Genomic DNA, 17,411 nt, shown 5'->3' with positions numbered 1-17,411 from the left:
TATAGTCTACAGTTTAAGGGGTATATGAATTATTGTAGATTTTGTATCATATGGTCCTCGCCTGGAACATAGCTGGCTAAAGAGGAACTTAAAACCCTTAACAGCTTTGTTGCAAGAATGTGATATCACAATTATTGCCCTTCAAGAAATATGAGCCACAGAAGACATGGTAATGAATGCCATTTTTGTTTAATCAATAGGCTGTTAAGGGCCATTTTGGTAGATTAGCAGGTGGGCTTACAACCCAAGTGGCAGCAAAGTACATAACTAAGAGTGTACACATTTTTAATTAATTTACCGATTTTTTTGAGCTATTGCACATTTTTGTCTGGGTTTCAATGATTTGCTTACCAGGACCTCTAAAGGTTTTGATTTGATCATCGTATATGTATATTTTTGACCTAAAAATTCACAACATAAGAAATTGTACAGTCCTTGAAAGAATTCGATCGATGTTCCCATTTTTCCTAAACGTTTACTCAGAAATGTAAATGCTAAATTAAATTCAAAAGACAAGAAAAGGGGATTTGCATCCCTGTTCAAGTTTTCAGATGATTCTGTTGGGGATGCCGAAGGAAAAAAGTTGGGTGGTGATGCGAAGGGAAACAATTGTGATATTTACTAGATGCACTTAACATGACAATAATTAATGGACGTTGTAAAGATGACTAGCCAAGTCAATACACCTTTGACAATGGTAGATGCTCTTCCCTTATGGACTAAGCAGTTATATGTGCTGAAGAATTTATTTTGGTGATAGATTTTGTAATACGGGCTGAAAGCTGTAGTGATCACAAGGTGCTATAGCTATCTTTAACATATGGTTAGTTAAAAGGGAAATATGGAGAATACAAACCAGATTAGGTGTTAAAACGAGTTTAAGCAAATAAGGTCAGCAAAATTATAAAAGCAGACCATAAAAATGATAACCACTCTTGTGCATTTAAATAAAGCCCTACCACCAGCAGACATTATGGTAGAATATAGCAATTTTTATAGTGAACGTCCAGAATCTAGCAGAGAAGGGGGGTAATGAGAGGTTATCAGGATTAGGAAAAATTGAGCTCTCAAAAGGAATTTTCAAACATAGAATTTAACAGATGAATTAGAGATGTTTTCAAACAGAAGCTAAGTGACAGGGAGGATGTTATAAAACAACTCATGTGGAACTTTCAAAATCAAATAAGGAAATTAGTCTGGGCTTGGAAATAGAATTTATGGGTTCTGGGTAGTACCGTGTGCAGAGAAGGTAAATCACTACTCAAGTCTTTCAGATTTATCCCCTAACAGAACGCGTTGATCATCCACTTCTAAACTTCTGGTGAGCCCTAAGGCTAAACGGGCCTCTTAGGGAAAGTTTATTCAGGGAACTGTGTCCAGAGAAGGCCTCTAAGGGCTGCAACACCTATTGTGCCCCCCTTAGAGGGCCTGTACCTTTACACACAAACACAAACAATGCAATTGCAGGATGCGTGTTTTGGTGCAGAACAAAGTGAAGAGTCGGCATAGCACACATCCCAGTGTGCCATGCCCACAACCCACTGCCCTGGCATAGGTAAACCCCCTCTAGCTGGGCGAACTATACCAGTGGTGAGAGTACAGGTGCATGAGCCCTGTACCCCAACAGAATCTAAGCCAATTCTTAGACATTGTAAGTGCGGTACTGCCACTAAGAGTATATGTTGCTGGGAGTTTGTCATTACGAACTCCACAGCACCATAATAGCTTTATTAAAAACTGGGAATGTTGGTATCAAACTTCTCAGCACATTCAACATTCTCTGATATCAGTGTGGGATTTAATGAAAAATGCACCCAGAGGGCAACTTAGAGATGCTCCCTGAAAAACAACCAGCCTCTGGTGGGTTCCCTGACAGGTACACACCAGCCTGTCACCACGAGACATGTTTCTGGACTCCTGGGCTGGCTGAGCCCAGAAACAAAGCCTTTTCTGGGCCTTTTCTCCCCCAGGCCAGGAAGAGCCATCTGTGGCAGCGGAGCTTCAAAGGCCTTGCAGCCTTTGTAATGCGACCCCAGCCTCTCCTGCTATCAGGAGCAAGCCCCCTTCCTGTCTCCCCTCCTTTTCGCCGGGAAAAATTAGCCAGCCCAGAAGGTGTGCCCACCTCTGCCAACCCCACCCCTCAGGTGGGGGAGGCGAGGTGAAGCCCACTCTTCAGTGCCTGCCATCTTGTAGATGGCAGGCACTCCCCAATCAGGATCATGGATGGTGCTCACTCCCCCATATGGGGTGAGCACATCAGGAGTGTAGTCCCCCTTAGGTCAGTAGCCCACTGACTACTGACCTTGAGATCTCTAAAACGCCCCCTAAATACAGTAATTAGGGGGCAATCCTGAACCAAGAAGACAGATTCCCTAAGAAGACGGACAAAAGAAGACGCCCAGCAGAGGAGACTGCAAAGAAGAACTGACTTGGCCCCAGCCCTACCGGCCCATCTGCAGTTTCCAGAGATCCCGTGCCAAAAGTTGCCTTATCCTGCAGCCAGCGACCTCCAGAACCTTGGGAGGACTGGCTGCCTTCAACAAAGACCGGATCTCCTGTGAACAGCAGCTCTGTTCAAAAGAAACTCCAAAGACAGACTCTGAGCCTGCTGTGGACAAAGAAACCAGATGCCTGGAACTACCACTGCACCCGTCGCCTACAGCTCAAGTTTGCGTGGCCCACCGGTCCCAGCACTCCAGAATTCGAGTTTACCCTGTGTTGCCCCCTACGGGACTCCCAGACGTAACCTGCAGACTCTACACGGAGACCACCCCCAATCAAAAGTTGCCTGGTAAGGTGAAATCCGACCTCAAAATACACCCCTGCATCTAGCCGCCCTGCGCCCTGGAGAAGAGAACCTGAGGCGCACCTACGTCCCCGGGCCCTCCAACTTACCTGCCCAGCTGTTGGTTCCTCCCGAAAGTCTTCCTGGACCAAGCCTGCAGCTAAAATCGAAAACCGGCAACCCCCAATGAAAACAACAGGGCACCCTGTGCTGCTGTGGGTGCACATTTTGTGCTAAACTGGACCCACCTTAGCCCTGAGCTAAACCCTATGGGCTTTGCTCCCACAACCTTGTGGCCTGCTCATGAGCATCCACCAACCGGAGGCCCCTATCCCCCTTTGGATAACATTGGGCCTCAGCACTCTGCACCTGGCCGCCCTAGTGCCGCTGAAGGGGTTTCCAGAAAGCATCCTTGACCCAGGGGGAAGGCTGGTACAAACACCAGAATCCCAACTACCACAACAAAGTACTTACCTGTTACCTGATAACTTAATTTCTCTCCATTTGAATACATTGACAGTTTTTCCTTGAAACAATTTCTAAGTGTGGAGTTGATTTGTATGAAAACCTGAAAAACTGCAACTGTACAAAAACTGATTTTCTTCCCTTTTCTCTAGGAAATGTCCCAGTGTGAAATCTAGGCATATCCCACGGAGCAGAAAAAGTAACAAAAGGTAATCTGAAAAGTGCCGTAAAAAAGTAATCTGTAAAGTAACTAAAAAGTAATTTCGACATTTTGACTTATCCGTATTTCAATCAACTGCATTTAAAACTGCATTCAAATGTAAAACATTGCCTAAGATTTTGCAAAGCATTTTTTTCACTTACTTGCACCAGGCCTGGCTTGGTTCTAGAAATAAATATAACAAAAGAATTTGGTTTTTATACAAGCAAATTGGTCCGAGTTCAGTCTTTGAGTGTGTGACATAATTTGCTGCCTAAGTGTGTACAACAAATGCTTAACACTACTTCTGATAAAGCCTTACTGCTTGCCTACACTACAACAAATGGAAAGTAATGTGCTATCTACTTTTACCTCTGCCTACCTTTGGGGTTCCACTGGACTCTGTGCACACTATACCTCATTTTAGTATAGTATGTCCAGTTTCCTACACGAAGGTGCTGCAAGAAGTACATTGAGTATGGAGTAAATGTGCCAACATTCAGTGAAAAGAATAAGACAACTAAAATCTGAGTAAACAAGCATATTCTACACTGCTGAGAGTATATGGCATTTCAGTGAACTGCCTTGGTAGGATTCCTGCTGTCATGAAAGGATTCCTGCTGTCATGAAAAGGGTGTTTACTACCTTTCCGACACGAACCTGAATCAAGTCAATGAGGTTGAAGACAGTAAGCCTTCTGAATACCCAGGTGGACATAATAAGATTAGGCGAGTAAAGAAGTGTTTAAAACAGACTTATCTGCATCTTAAAAAAAAAAATGATGTACACTATGTCGCGTCCACTAGTCCTACGCACACAAGTGAGGTCCCATTTTTATCGTGAGACTTGAGGGAATGGTAGGTGGTCGGAAATATGTTACTCCCTGCCAACGTGAGAAAAATTGCCTGCTGAGCTAGGGACCAAAATCCACAGCTAGCCACATTGCAAACAAGCATTTACAATGCAATAGGTCTCGCATTTACGAAATTTTGAGCTATTGGCATTGGAAATGGCAATGCCTTTTATAATATTAAAAGGCAGTGTCATTGAGTATACCAATAGGTCGAACTCTGCATGTTCCTGAAAGCCTGGAAAATGGTGACTTTAGCACAGCACACCTTTTGTTGATGCCATTTTTAGGGGAAAAACAGACACTTTTTTGCAGAGCACATTTTTCTCCCCTTAAAACTCAAAATGTTGCTATATTTTGCCTATTTTCCAAGTACCCTCCAGGGGAATCCACAAACTTTGGGTACCTTAAGAATCACCAGATGTTGGAAAAAAGGACACACATTTTTTGTGGATACCTTATGTGGGAAAAAAAATTAAGAAGGTCTATGCACAAACGATCCCCAAATAGCCAAAGAAAGGCTTAACATTCTAGGGGAAAAACACTTAGCAGCAAAGGGGTTAAAAAAAGAAACAAATAACATAAAGGTATCTTGAATCTGATGAGCTTAATTTTCCAAATACATAAAAAATGTATACATTTCTAGTGGGGTTGTCTATGAACAGTTACACAGCTTTAAGGATACTATCAAAAAATATAAGTTAATGAGCCTGTACCATGCTGCATGGTCAGCAATGATATACTGTGATTGAGAATCTCATGCTATACCAAGAAAAATAGACTCAAAAGAGAAAAGGATGTAAGGAATATTTCCACATGCACCCAATTCATGTAGAGTGCCCTAGTCTTACGCTGCAAAGGCAAATGCTCACGGCATGCAGAAAACACCTGGACTTCAAAAAAGTTGGTATCTAGATAACTGTATGATAGGTAACCATGTGCTAGGTTTTCTGGAAAGTCTATATGCTATATTTAATACTGTCCTTTTGCCCTTGAAAAGGTATACTGATTCCTGCAGCTGTTAGTCCAGAAGAGTATTTGCATAAGGATCATAAACCTACATACAAATCCACATGGGAATCAGAGGGGTGTACAGAGGAAATATGCAAAGGAATTGCAATAGAATATTCTCCAGATCCACTCTGGCGCCTTTAGTTAGTAACAAGGTGAGGAATCTGTGGTAAGAAGACTCTCACAAAAATAAAGCACAATGCTTCTATGAAATATATCTTTAATTGCCCGCTCAATGTTCTCCCAGAAAGGTCACATATGTTTGCATCAATATAGCATGTGGCCAGCATGTATCAGATTTTAGTAGTCCTGTTTTAAAGAGCTTGTAGAGTACCCAGAACCACTTACTTATGCATTGTTCTAATTGACATTATGCTAATATTGGTGTAACTTTAACCTTTCTAGCAAAGTTCCATCAATTGAACCATATCTGGCCTGTTAGGGTTATAAGTTATGTTAAGTATATTTCTATAGCGCACGACTCACCCGGGGGCATCTCGGCGCTTACCTAGTGAAGAAAGGGAAAGCCGGCAGCAATTGATGAAAATAATAAAACTGAAAGGTTTTTAGTTGTTTCCTAAAAACAGCGTAAAAGGGACATTTGCGCAGGGCCGTGGGGAGCGGATTCCAGTACCGTGGGGCAAGGTACGAGAAGGCTCTGACCCAGTACGACTTAGATGTATTCGGGGGACCTTTAGAAGAACTAATGAGTTAGATCTGAGGTTCCAGCACAAACCTTCTTTGTAAATTTCTTTAGCAAATAATAGGGGCCTTTGCCGTTTAAGGAATAATAAGTAAGGCAACAGATCTTAAAAAAGGATTGCTTCTTCACTGGTAACCAGTGGAGCTCTCTCAGCAAGGGGGCTGTTGAGGAGCCTGGAGGCCAATTCAGAATCATCCTTGCTGCCGTGTTTTGAATCACCTGCAGTTTAGCAAGCAGCGACTCACCTACTTCAGCCAACAGTGCATTCCCATAGTCAAGCGACAAATCACCATAGCCTGGACCAAGGTTCTCCGATGTTTAATGTGCAAATAAGGAAATATCTTGCGTTGAAGACGTAGGCTGTAATAGCAAGAGTTAATAGTGGCCGCAATGTGATCCTTCCTAGATAGTGTCTCGTCCAGTTTTAATCCAAGATTTTTCACGGATTGAGTTGCAATGGGAGCAGTTCCCAGCTAACAAGGCCACCAGTCATGCGTTCAGATGGTTGAGGCTTTACCCATAAGCATACCCTCGGTTTTGCCAGGATTCAGCTGGAGGCAGTTCTCCGTCATCCAGTTAGAGATGGAAAGCATACCTGCCGAAAATTGGATTTTCTCATCTTCTAGATTAGAACCAATTGGGAATATCAGCTGAGTATTGTCAGCATAGGAGATTATCTCGAACCCCAACGGTTCAACAATTGTGCCAGAGGGGCCATGTAGACATTAAATAATGTTGGACTTAGACAAGAGCCCTGAGGCACACCCTTGTCCAGACGGGATTTCTGAGAAAGATAAGGTCCTAACATTATCGTTTGCCATCTATCTGACAAAAAAAATTCCCGCCATTTTAGGGCTGTGCCTCGAATGCCACGAGAATGTAGTCTCTCCATGAGCTGTAAATGTGAGATGGTATCAAATGCGGCGGAGAGATCTAGGAGGATCAGAACAACTGATTCCCGGCATCCATTACCTGCCTCAAGGAGTCCGTTACTGCTAGGATAGCGGTCTCAGTGCTGAAACCTGGACGGAATCCAGATTGTGAGGGGTCTAAGATTTTATTGGACTTGAGATATGAACTCAACTGCCTATTTATTATGGTTTACAATTGTTTGCCCAGCAGGGGTAACAAGGATATTGGTCGATAATTACTAAGGACCTGAGGGTCAGCTGTAGGCTTCTTCAGGATAGGTCATACATATGCTTCTTTCCAAGGGGTAGGAAAAATGCCTGATTGGATAGAACAGTTAAATATTTTAAGAATTTCCGGAGCACAACTGGGAGATATAAGGGCCAAAATTTTGGGAGGGCAGAGATCGCCAGGCGAATCAGATTTAGCAAAAGATAATGAGTTTGAGATCCCATCTAGTGTGATTGTTTCGAACTGATCAAGAGTACTTGCTGATGGTATCTCCAATTCTTCTAGTCTTGTAAACAGTGCCAGCTTCTGAGACTTAGTGGTTGGAAAATTTGAGTAAATCTCAAAACAAAATCATGGAAATAGATTGCTAAAGAGTCACCTAGTTCTTAAGATTCAGCCATGGATTGTCTACAAGCTTGAGGTGATACAAAGTCTTTAACTATATTGAAAAGGGCTTTATATGAGTTACTAGACTGATCAATTTGATTCATGATAGAAGTTTGCCTGGCCGTTTTTATGTTCTGATGGTAACTGGATAGCGCTAATTTGTACGCTCGTCTGTCCAGCGAATCTTTACTATATCTACATTGTCTCTCCAGTGTCTTGCACTTGGCCATTTTTACCTCAGTGGTATACCAGGAAGTGGATTGCCGCCGCTGGGCTGAGCTTTCTTTTATTTGAGGGATAGCGAAGTCCAGTGCAGTCACTAAGTCAGAGTTGAAGCCTTCCAACATTTCCAGAAACATCGGAATCATCAGGACCACACTCCAGTGAGCGGGGATGTTATACCTGCTTGAAGGATTCCAAGGATAGTTTATGCCTAGGTCTGCGTAGCTCCTCCTTCTTCCATTCCATATATCCTGTTAGGGTTGGGGTGGACGGAGATTGATTGGAAAACATGACCATAAAATGGTCAGTCCACGTTAAGGGATAGGGGGAGTAGCAGGTGAGGTGATCGATCTTCATAAAAATTAAAACAAGGGCGTGGCCAGCCCGGTGAGTGGAGCCAATAATCCTTTGGGAGAGTCCAATTAAATTAAGACTGGTTATAAGCTTTATAAGTTAAGCTTATAACAGATGGTGCCCCATTTCTTGAAGCGGGGAAAGAACCCAGAAACCTTTTAGAGGAGATATTTGTGTTCACTGTCATCAAACGGAGAACCGTCTATCGTTGAACAACAGAGATTTCCAGACGGTATAAACAGAAAAACAGGAATGGACAACAGAGCGCAGGCTGGGACCTTTTCTACCATGGTGGAATCAGGTTTGTTGGGAAAAAGCCATGAGTGGAGCTGGATGATGTTACCCGACGGCCAGAAAATGCTACTGCTGCAAAAAACTTTCAAAGAACAGCCTATTGCCAGGGGAAGACTTTAAAAGTGAGGAATATGGAGGAATATATATTCATTAGAATATATGTATGAGTTCCAGCACACTTTGTTTAGCAGTTTCTCCTGGGAATTTATTTCATAATATAGAGCCAGGTGCATTTATCGGTTATAAGGATGCACAGATAAAGGAGAGCAAAAGAGACACGTACACCACAAAACAAACAGCAGCCTCAATGTACTATATCTTCATTGTAGATCAGTGTACCATATAGTTAATGACAAACTTAGTATGCAGGACACCCAAAATACTTAGCAAATCCAGATGTATTCTTTGAGCATCTGCTTTGAGACACTAAAGGACACAAAGCAAAATAAATCACCACTATATGCTTTAAGGACTTAGAACAGAGCCATGCACTAAAGAAACAGCTGAGAAAACACAAGTCTAGAACAACAGTGTGGACTTAAGATGGCTAGTAAAACTTCCTAGCCTGTGTCCGTGCTAACACTAGAGCAAAGATGCCAGTAGAAAAACCCAGCAGAGTTTTAGGATGAGAACGCAAACTGGGAACCTCCAAAAGGGCAGCTATAAAACGTCACACCACCCTCTCAGGTTAATGCTGGCAGATCTGCTGTACAGCAAGGACAGCTACATACAAATTAATCTTTCTATCTGGTTTAAACACAATGAACTCCACAAGTTTTAACATTACACCTAATTATGGGATCACTGAAAGCCCCTTTTGGGAAAAAAACATCAATGCAAAAATAAAATTGTAGAGTCATAGTACATTAACACAAGTTCTAAATTTTACATTGGGGGTATAGTCACTTAAAAGAAATGTCTCACAGCAAGCAAAGGAACGACCAAACTCAATCGTAAAAACTCTTAACGGAGACCTGGTTCAAGGCCGACTCCCTGCCTAACGTTCTAGCTGCACTGCCCCCCTCATACTCAGCCATCCGAGCGGACCGACCAGAAGGCAGAAGAGGTGGCGGAGTGGCCTTGATAGCTCGCACTGACCTTCATTTCCAGATCCTCCCCTTCCCTCTCATTCCCGAAGTAGACTGCCTGGTAACTCGATCAAGCTCCCATCAGGCTCCCCTGACCTCTGTTCTTATTTACCGCCCCGTCACTCCACCCCTTCTTTTGTTTCCAGCCTCCAAGATCTCCTGGCCACACTGGTAATAAACAACTCGTCAGTGCTAGTCCTAGGTGACCTTAACTTCTGGCCGAATTACCCTGCTGAAAGCTCCCTCTCTAAGGAGTTTACCGATCTCATGACTAGCCTTAACTTTACACCTCACATTCACAGCCCCACCCATACACAAGGTCACACGTTGGACCAGGTCTGGACCCTGAATATCCCCATCACACCCCCCGTCATTTCCCCTTGTTCCTGGTCTGACCACTCCTTAATCTAATTTTCCCTTGCCCTAGCCCCAGAGACTAAGCCCCCGCTCCCCAAGAACACCTGGGTCAGGAAATGGGGCAAAGCCGACATGCCAGCCCTCTGCTCGTCTCTGGCCAAATCCAGCCCCGATCTTTCCGGCCTTGCAGCTCCTGCCCAGCTGGCTACCATTAATAACTGGTTGACCCAAGCGGGCGACGAATTCGCCCCCTTGAGGCGAATCACAGTTAAGCGAGCCCACGCTGCTAACCGCTGGTTCACCTCAGACCTTAAGGAGAAGAAACTGGCTGCACGGAGAGCCGAGCGAGCATGGAGAAGAGCGTATTGCCCTGCTCTAAAAGCCACTTATTTATCTGTTCTTAAGACATATAAACAAGCCATTCTTGACGCCAAAACTGCATTCTACTCTAATAGGATACTGGCAGCGGAGTCTCAACCAAAAGAAATTTTTGCCACTGTGCATGAGCTGGCGTCATCTGATAGGGCTACGGCTACAATTCCCCCCTTCCAAACCCTCTGCGATTCGCTCAACGATTTCTTCGTCGAAAAGGTCGCAAAGATCAAAATCAACATTCCTCCTCCATCTTCCACATTCATCAACCCCCCCCCTCCCACCATTCCTAAATTAACTACCATTCCCCTCCTGACCAAAGCTACACTTTTCCCCCTGCTTCAAAGGGTGAAGTCGGGCGCCCCCCTGGACTTTGCCCCTGCTCATATCCTTAGAGAAATTTTCCTAGCTTGTCCCACCCTGTCCCTCACACTCCTCAACGATTCACTCAGCAATGGGGTTGTCCCACTCCCCATAAATCCGCGGTCGTCATCCCTATCCTAAAAAAGGCTGGCGCCGACCCATCATCCCCTTCTAACTATCGCCCCATCTCTCTCCTGCCTTATCTGGGTAAGGTTTTAGAAACCCATGTGACTAGCACCCTGAGCACCCACGTGGAGGCTAATCACTGCCTCTCTCCTTGCCAGGCGGTCTTCCGGCCCCTCCACTCTACGGAGAAGGTGGTGATCTCAGTGATGGACGGGCTACGTGAAGGCATTGACACCAACCTTCCGCAAGCCCTCATCCTCTTAGATCTGTCCGCCGCTTTTGACACGGTGGACCACTCCATCCTCCTCACCCGTGTCAGGGCGGCAGGCATAGAGGGCCTGGCCTTCACGTGGCTCGAGTCCTTCCTGAGCGAGAGGGCTCAGGCGGTCCACCTTGCTGGTTTCACTGCCGCCTCCCGCAAGGTAGTCTGTGGTGTTCCCCAGGGCTCTTCACTTTCCCCTCTTTTGTTTAATTTATACATCTACCCCCTCATTTTTATGTTGCAGCAGCTCGAGGTCACGGTGTTCAACTACGCCGATGACCTCCAGCTAATCTTTAACCTTTCCCATTCCCCCTCATCCGCCCTGAATGTCCAAACTGTCATGTTATTCATTCAGGACTGGATGAACTGCAACCACCTCAAACTCAATCCGGACAAGACGGAGCTGGTCTTGACCGGAGGTGGTTGCAGCCCCTGGTCTCCTTCCCACTGGCCCCTCTCACTCGGTGTTCCCCCACTCCCAGTTCCTAAAGTCAAAACCCTCGGTATCCTTCTCAACCCCCAACTTTCTGTTCACTCTCAGGTTAGTTCTGTTGTGTCCTCTTGTTTCTTTTCCCTTAGGACAATCAGGAAGATTTCCCGCTTCTTCTCCCTCCCGGCTCTAAAAATCATTGTGATGGCAATGGTGCTCTCACGCCTTGATTATGGCAAAATAATCTATAATGGTGCGCCGGCCTATGCTATTCACCGTCTGCAACTAGTGCAGAACCAGGCTGCTCGCCTGATTCATGGCCTGCCCAAATTTCACCGTGCCACCCCTCTACTGCAGGCATTACACTGGCTGCCGGTGAAAGAGCGAGCCCTATTCAAACTTGGCTGCCTCACCTTTCAGGCCACAATGGGCACCGCTCCGGAGTTTATATGCTCTGCCATCAAGCCCTACATGCCGGGTAGAGAACTCCGCTCCACCCACATGGCACTCCTGACCACTCCACGATTTAAAAAGAAGAAGGCTGGCGGAACAAAATTTGCGGCCCTCGCCCCAGCTTTCTGGAACTCCCTCCCTGTGGCACTTCGCACTTCATCTTCCTACATAGAGTTCCGGAAAAGTCTTAAAACCCTGCTTTTCTCCCGAGCTTTTGCTGCCTAATCTCCCTTCGCCACTGTCGTTGTTCGCAATCTGAAAAGCGCCATGAAACCGCTTGGTAAAAGCGCGCTAAATAAATGTTTTTAAATTCAAATTCAAAATTCAAAAAGACCCTACATAATATTCTGTACAACATATACAGTACTACGTCAAAAAATTATCTTTTAAATCAAACATTATATTTTAAAACATCATTTAATCATGTTACATGATGACACGATTCAGAAAATAGTGGTTTTACCTCCAGATCCCAATTGCTTGTAGAATCTGTATTCTAAGTGCAGCTGTGGTGCTCTAGACTTCATTGGTTCCTGATTAAAAACAAGATGAAAGACGCGTTAACCAAATTCCAGCTTGAAACTTGACAAAGTCTGACAACAAGTGAATCGGTTCATAACAGATGTTCAGGGGAATAATTTTACATTGGATTATGAAAGCAAATCAATTAAAGGGGGCTAATCAAATACAATTTGAAGTGCTAATTTACAGAGCAAGCGGTATGATCTTTTTTTATAAGAGAAGCATTAATTGCATCTCATCTACCAGGGCTCATTTTTCTATGGAGGCAAAGGAGAAGAATGAAAACAGGCTTTAAGCATATCTGTAGCCTTATTTGACCACCCCAATTTTTAAAGCAAGACACCCAAGATGCAGGTTCAGAAAACATTATTGCCCCTCTTAAACAAAGCAGCATTTGAAGCCCGGAATTAAATGTTTGTAGTTGGAGTCTTCAGCCCTTTCATACAGATGCATCCGTACAAGAAGTTTGCAAACCACTTTCTATAAGCACTTTCTTGGGGCATCTAACACAATTATTTGGAATATAGTAATTTGGTGGCAAGTAAAGCCAATATTTAAGAACAACATTAGTGACTGGAATTCACTTTTAATACAGTCAAAAGAAGCACAGACATACAATAGGCATAAACTGTCATGTCAACATCTGCACCCTACTTAAACAAGGTACGTCTTCCAAATGAAGAGTATAAATGATTTACTCCAAGTTTAAAATGCAATCCAATTTCCCCATCCCCGAGCTGATCCCACGGCGTGAATCATTCAACCCTATTCCAATAGCTGACTCGGAACAAATTATCCATAAAATCAAATCTGGGTTGCCCCTCGATCTCTGCCCCACCCGCCCCCTTTCTGCTCACCAAAGAGGCGCTAGCCATCAATTCAAAAATGAATGACCTCGGTCTTTACAAAGTGGTAAGTTACCTATTAGTTGGAAAAAGGCTCTGGTAATTCCTCTGCTTAAAAAAAATTTATCAAACGCCAAACCACACACACTAAGGAATTACAGACCCATCTCTCTCCTTCACCACCTCGGCAAAATGCTAGCAGCCCTTGTGAACTGTCAGATCACCAGCTATGTGGAACAGGAAAAAAAATCGACATCCAACCCAGTCAGGCTTCCATGCCGGTTTCAGCATGGAACTAGCCCTTTTCAGAGTCACCGAATACATCGGAGGTAACCTCAACGCAGAAGGTGGTGGTCATCGTTTTAGATATATCCACCACCTACGACAGTGTCTTGCACAAGATCCTTTTACAAGGAGGGCTTGACAGGCCTTGCACAGAAATACCTCCACTCATTCTTAGAAGACCGACAACAGACAGTCTTCCTCTCCCCTTTTACCTCCCAGTCCAGGGACATAACCAGAGGTGTCCCTTTAGGTTCCTCACTAAGCCCAACACTTTATATCATCTATCTGGCGCCACTAGCCTTAGTTGGGCAAAGGTGGGGTATGAACATAGTCTCTTATGCAGGGAATACTCAATTTATGCAATTCTTCTGCCAGCTCAATGCAAATATAACTGAGAATTTACAGGGCTGCTTTGCGCCCATCGCTCGATGGATGCACAACAGCTTTGTACAACTCAATTCCAATGAAAAATAGATATTGAGGTTTGAATCATCTTCCACGCTGGGCACCCAGCGCCTCTGACTGTCTGATTTAGGGCCTGCCCCCACCCCCTCCATGGTTGTACGGAACCTGGGGGTTATGATGGACAATGCCTTTTTCCTTCAAAACCCACGTCAAGGTCACTTTAGGCACTTGCTTTCGACAGCTAAAATTCTTAAAGAAACTTTTTAAGTACCTACCCCATGACACTTGCAAAGGAATTCTACAAATTCTAATCATCTCCAGACTAGATTACGCCAATGTAATCTTTTCTTGGTACCCCCCAGAATCTGTTGTCTCGTCTGTAGCAAGTACAAAAAGACACAGATTAACTTTCTGAACATCTCCAACCATCAGACTAAGGCTTAAAGAACTACACTGGCTACTGATCAACTCTAGAATACAATTTAAGATGCTTATGATCACTCATACAGCACTCCACCAGAAGGGCCCCAGATACATTCAAGACATGCTTAAACACTACTCTCCCACATGGGCACTTCGCTCCTCCAACCACAACCTTCTGTGCATCCCCAGATTCTGCAAAACCAGATCAGGAGGAAGATCTCTCTGGGTTCTGGCCCCTAGTCTCTGGAACGCTCTCCTGCCTCGCTTTGTAACATTTGCAGTGAAAGTCTGTTTAAAGGACAGTTAAAAATAGTCTTGTTTGGTGAGCTATACCTTCCAATCGGACCTGTGCCACTCAATGCCCAGGACCACTGTATGCATAAAGAATAAATCAGATATGTAATCTGTGATTTCTGATCAAAGTTATGGAAATACGCATTTCAGAAAAATATCTACTGGCAATTTGTTACTAAGGTTTCTGGCCTGTGACCAGACACTGGAAAAAATAATAAGGTTTTTGAACCAAGAGCCTGCACTTTCCCCTCTTTCTGAATATACTGACTGCTTCTAAATAAAAACTCGACAACAACAAAGGCAGCATTTTTTTAAACCCATAATCACATTGCTCCATTTGAAGCTTCTAGAAAAGATGGTTCTTGTTATGGCCATCCAGCTAATTTTCGGCATGCAAAGTTTCATACGGATACGTCCAGGGGGGGTTCTACTACAGCGAACAGACTTCTATGAAACTTAGCATGAAAGACTGGAACAATTGAGCTCAGGGGCACTGCGCTCATAGCCTACTGGCAGGCCCAAAAGCCATGCACAGCCTTCTCATGAAAGAGGGGCTGGTGCCAATTCTGCTCGTACAGCTTTCTGCGCAGGCCCAAAAGCCAAATATAGTAACTTGGATGGAACGGAGATGGAATGATGGCTGGAATATTACCTAGCTACAGGCCAGCACTGCACACAGTGGAAGGACATGATCACCGAATTAAGTGGCATGGGAGTTCAGAGGCATGGGAGTTTACCAAGGAGCTGGTCGCAGAGCAGGCCTGAAAAAAAGCCCGCTGCTCTCTGCCAAAGATTATTGTATCTTAAAGTAATGCTGGATGGTGTGTATCAGAAATTAAAATTCACTGAAAACTTTGTTAAATGTAATGTACGATTAATGTCTCATATGACATAAAAAACACAAGTCACTGAAAACAAAAAATATAGTAAAAGTGATATTATGGTTGTTTTAGGTCCTAATGTTTATTGTTATGAAAGGTAACATAATATTCGGCCAAATAGTCAGACCACTCTACATGTGGACATAATCTACTCTGCATAGTCTTTGGCCAAGTGCCAAGCTTCTTACAACCGTAATCCACTGAACAGGGGTCGAGTGGATTACTTCGAGGTCCAACGCCAAACTCACGTTTTAACATCATCCAGTGAAATTCTGTATGTCATACAAGCACCAATAACCATACTTCATAACGGAACATTTTCAATCACGGGGTCTTATTACATATAAGTCTGGTGAAAGGTTTCCTTTCACATAAAAGAAGATGGCCAGTAAAGGCCCACCAGTTGGATTGTTCACAAAGAAATTAAAAGGAATCATGTTATCAATTACTTTCTATATTTACAGTGGTCCAGATCAATAGAGGCAGCAACATTTGACTTGAACATGGAAGACCCAGAAATAATAGGCACCACAAATTGACTCAGAAGGGAAAGAGACCCCACCTCTTAAAACTGTCAAGGCATGAGGGAAACGTATACTCTCTTACCGGTCGGTGTAGTGTTGCAGCTTGAAGAATTTCTGGATTCACTATGCTTTGGATTATTCCACCATCTAGTGTATGGGTCCGGAATTGTTTTATTTCTTCTCTTTTTTTTTTCTCTGTGGCCCAGGTGGGCGTCGACGTACCACCATTTGGTGCCCTTTTCGTGACGTAGAAACGCTTCCTCCGGAAGCGCCCACGAAGCGCCCACCTTTGGTCACCATCTTCGGATTCTCTTTTTTTTTTTGCTTCTTCTCCTTTAATAGTCTTTGTCCTGTTTTAATTGTCTTCCTCCTGTCTCATCTTTCTGGCAGAGGAGGGTGGGATCGCGAGCGAATCCAGAAAGTCTTCAAGCTGCATAACTACACTGACAGGTAAGAAACTATACGTTTTGCAGCGTGTACCTTTCTGGATTCACTATGCTGTGCATGGACTTTGTAGCGGTTTGCTAGGTTTGTGGTGGCTGGGTGGAAGATGAGCATTAGTTACTGAATATGTATTGCAAGACCTTCTGTCCCACTTGTGCTTCCTTGTTCATCTGAATAACGACGCAGTAGTGCATAGTGAACGTGTGCACTGTGGATCATGTTGCTGCTTGGCAAATGTCTTGAATAGGCGTATTTGCTAGAAAGGCAATTGTTGCTCATTTCTTCCTTGTTGAGTGAGCATGTGTTGCTCCCAGAAATTCTTGCCCTGCCGGTATGTGGCAGAATTGTATGGTTTGTGCAATCCATCGGGCAATATTATTTTTTGTAACTGGTCGTCCCAGAAAACTGCTAGAAAAAGACACAAATAATTGCTTTATTTTTCTGCATTCTTTTGTCCTTTCTATATAGTGCATTACTGCCCTCCTGGCGTCCAGCGTGTGTAACGCCTTTTCTGTGCATGTGGTTGGTTTTTTGAAAAAACTTGCTACTTGCATTGACTGGTTCATGTGGAATCTTGACACCACCTTTGGCATGAAATGTGGGTCAGTTCTCATTATGATCCTGTCATTGTGCATTTGTAGGTAGGGCTCATGCAGTGTTAGCGCTTGTAATTCGCTTACTCTTCATAGTCATGTGATCGCTACTAGGAAGGCTGTCTTTAGCGTAAGCATATACAGTGTTGTTTTATGAATAGGCTCAAATTGTGTCTTCCTCAATTGAGTTAGCACTACATTGAGGTTCCATGCTGGAGGGGGCAGTCTGTTTGGTGGTGCGATCCTTTTTGTCCCTTCTAGAAATCTTGTTACTACTTGGGCAGTAAAGAAACTCTTCCCTGTTTCTCCTCTTGTGTAAGCCACTATTGCTGCT

At 44.0% G+C, this 17,411-nt stretch overlaps 1 protein-coding gene across 9 annotated transcripts in view; it reads right to left on the bottom strand.

Moving 5' to 3' along the window:
- The window catches only part of CSNK1G3 (casein kinase 1 gamma 3), a 443,408-nt gene that overhangs the window by 295,907 nt on the left and 130,090 nt on the right, over positions 1-17,411 (bottom strand). For all 9 annotated transcript variants that reach the window (XM_086961092.1, XM_086961090.1, XM_086961093.1 and 6 more), the window contains exon 4: positions 12,325-12,394. In XM_086961092.1, coding sequence (XP_086817218.1) covers positions 12,325-12,394 — 70 coding nt within the window. The remainder of the gene's footprint in view (positions 1-12,324; positions 12,395-17,411) is intronic.

The sequence above is a fragment of the Lissotriton vulgaris genome, chromosome 3_1, assembly GCF_964263255.1.
Source record: "Lissotriton vulgaris chromosome 3_1, aLisVul1.2, whole genome shotgun sequence".
In the NCBI taxonomy this organism is placed as follows: Eukaryota; Metazoa; Chordata; class Amphibia; order Caudata; family Salamandridae; genus Lissotriton; species Lissotriton vulgaris.
This window is presented reverse-complemented; position numbering and strand designations above follow the sequence as displayed.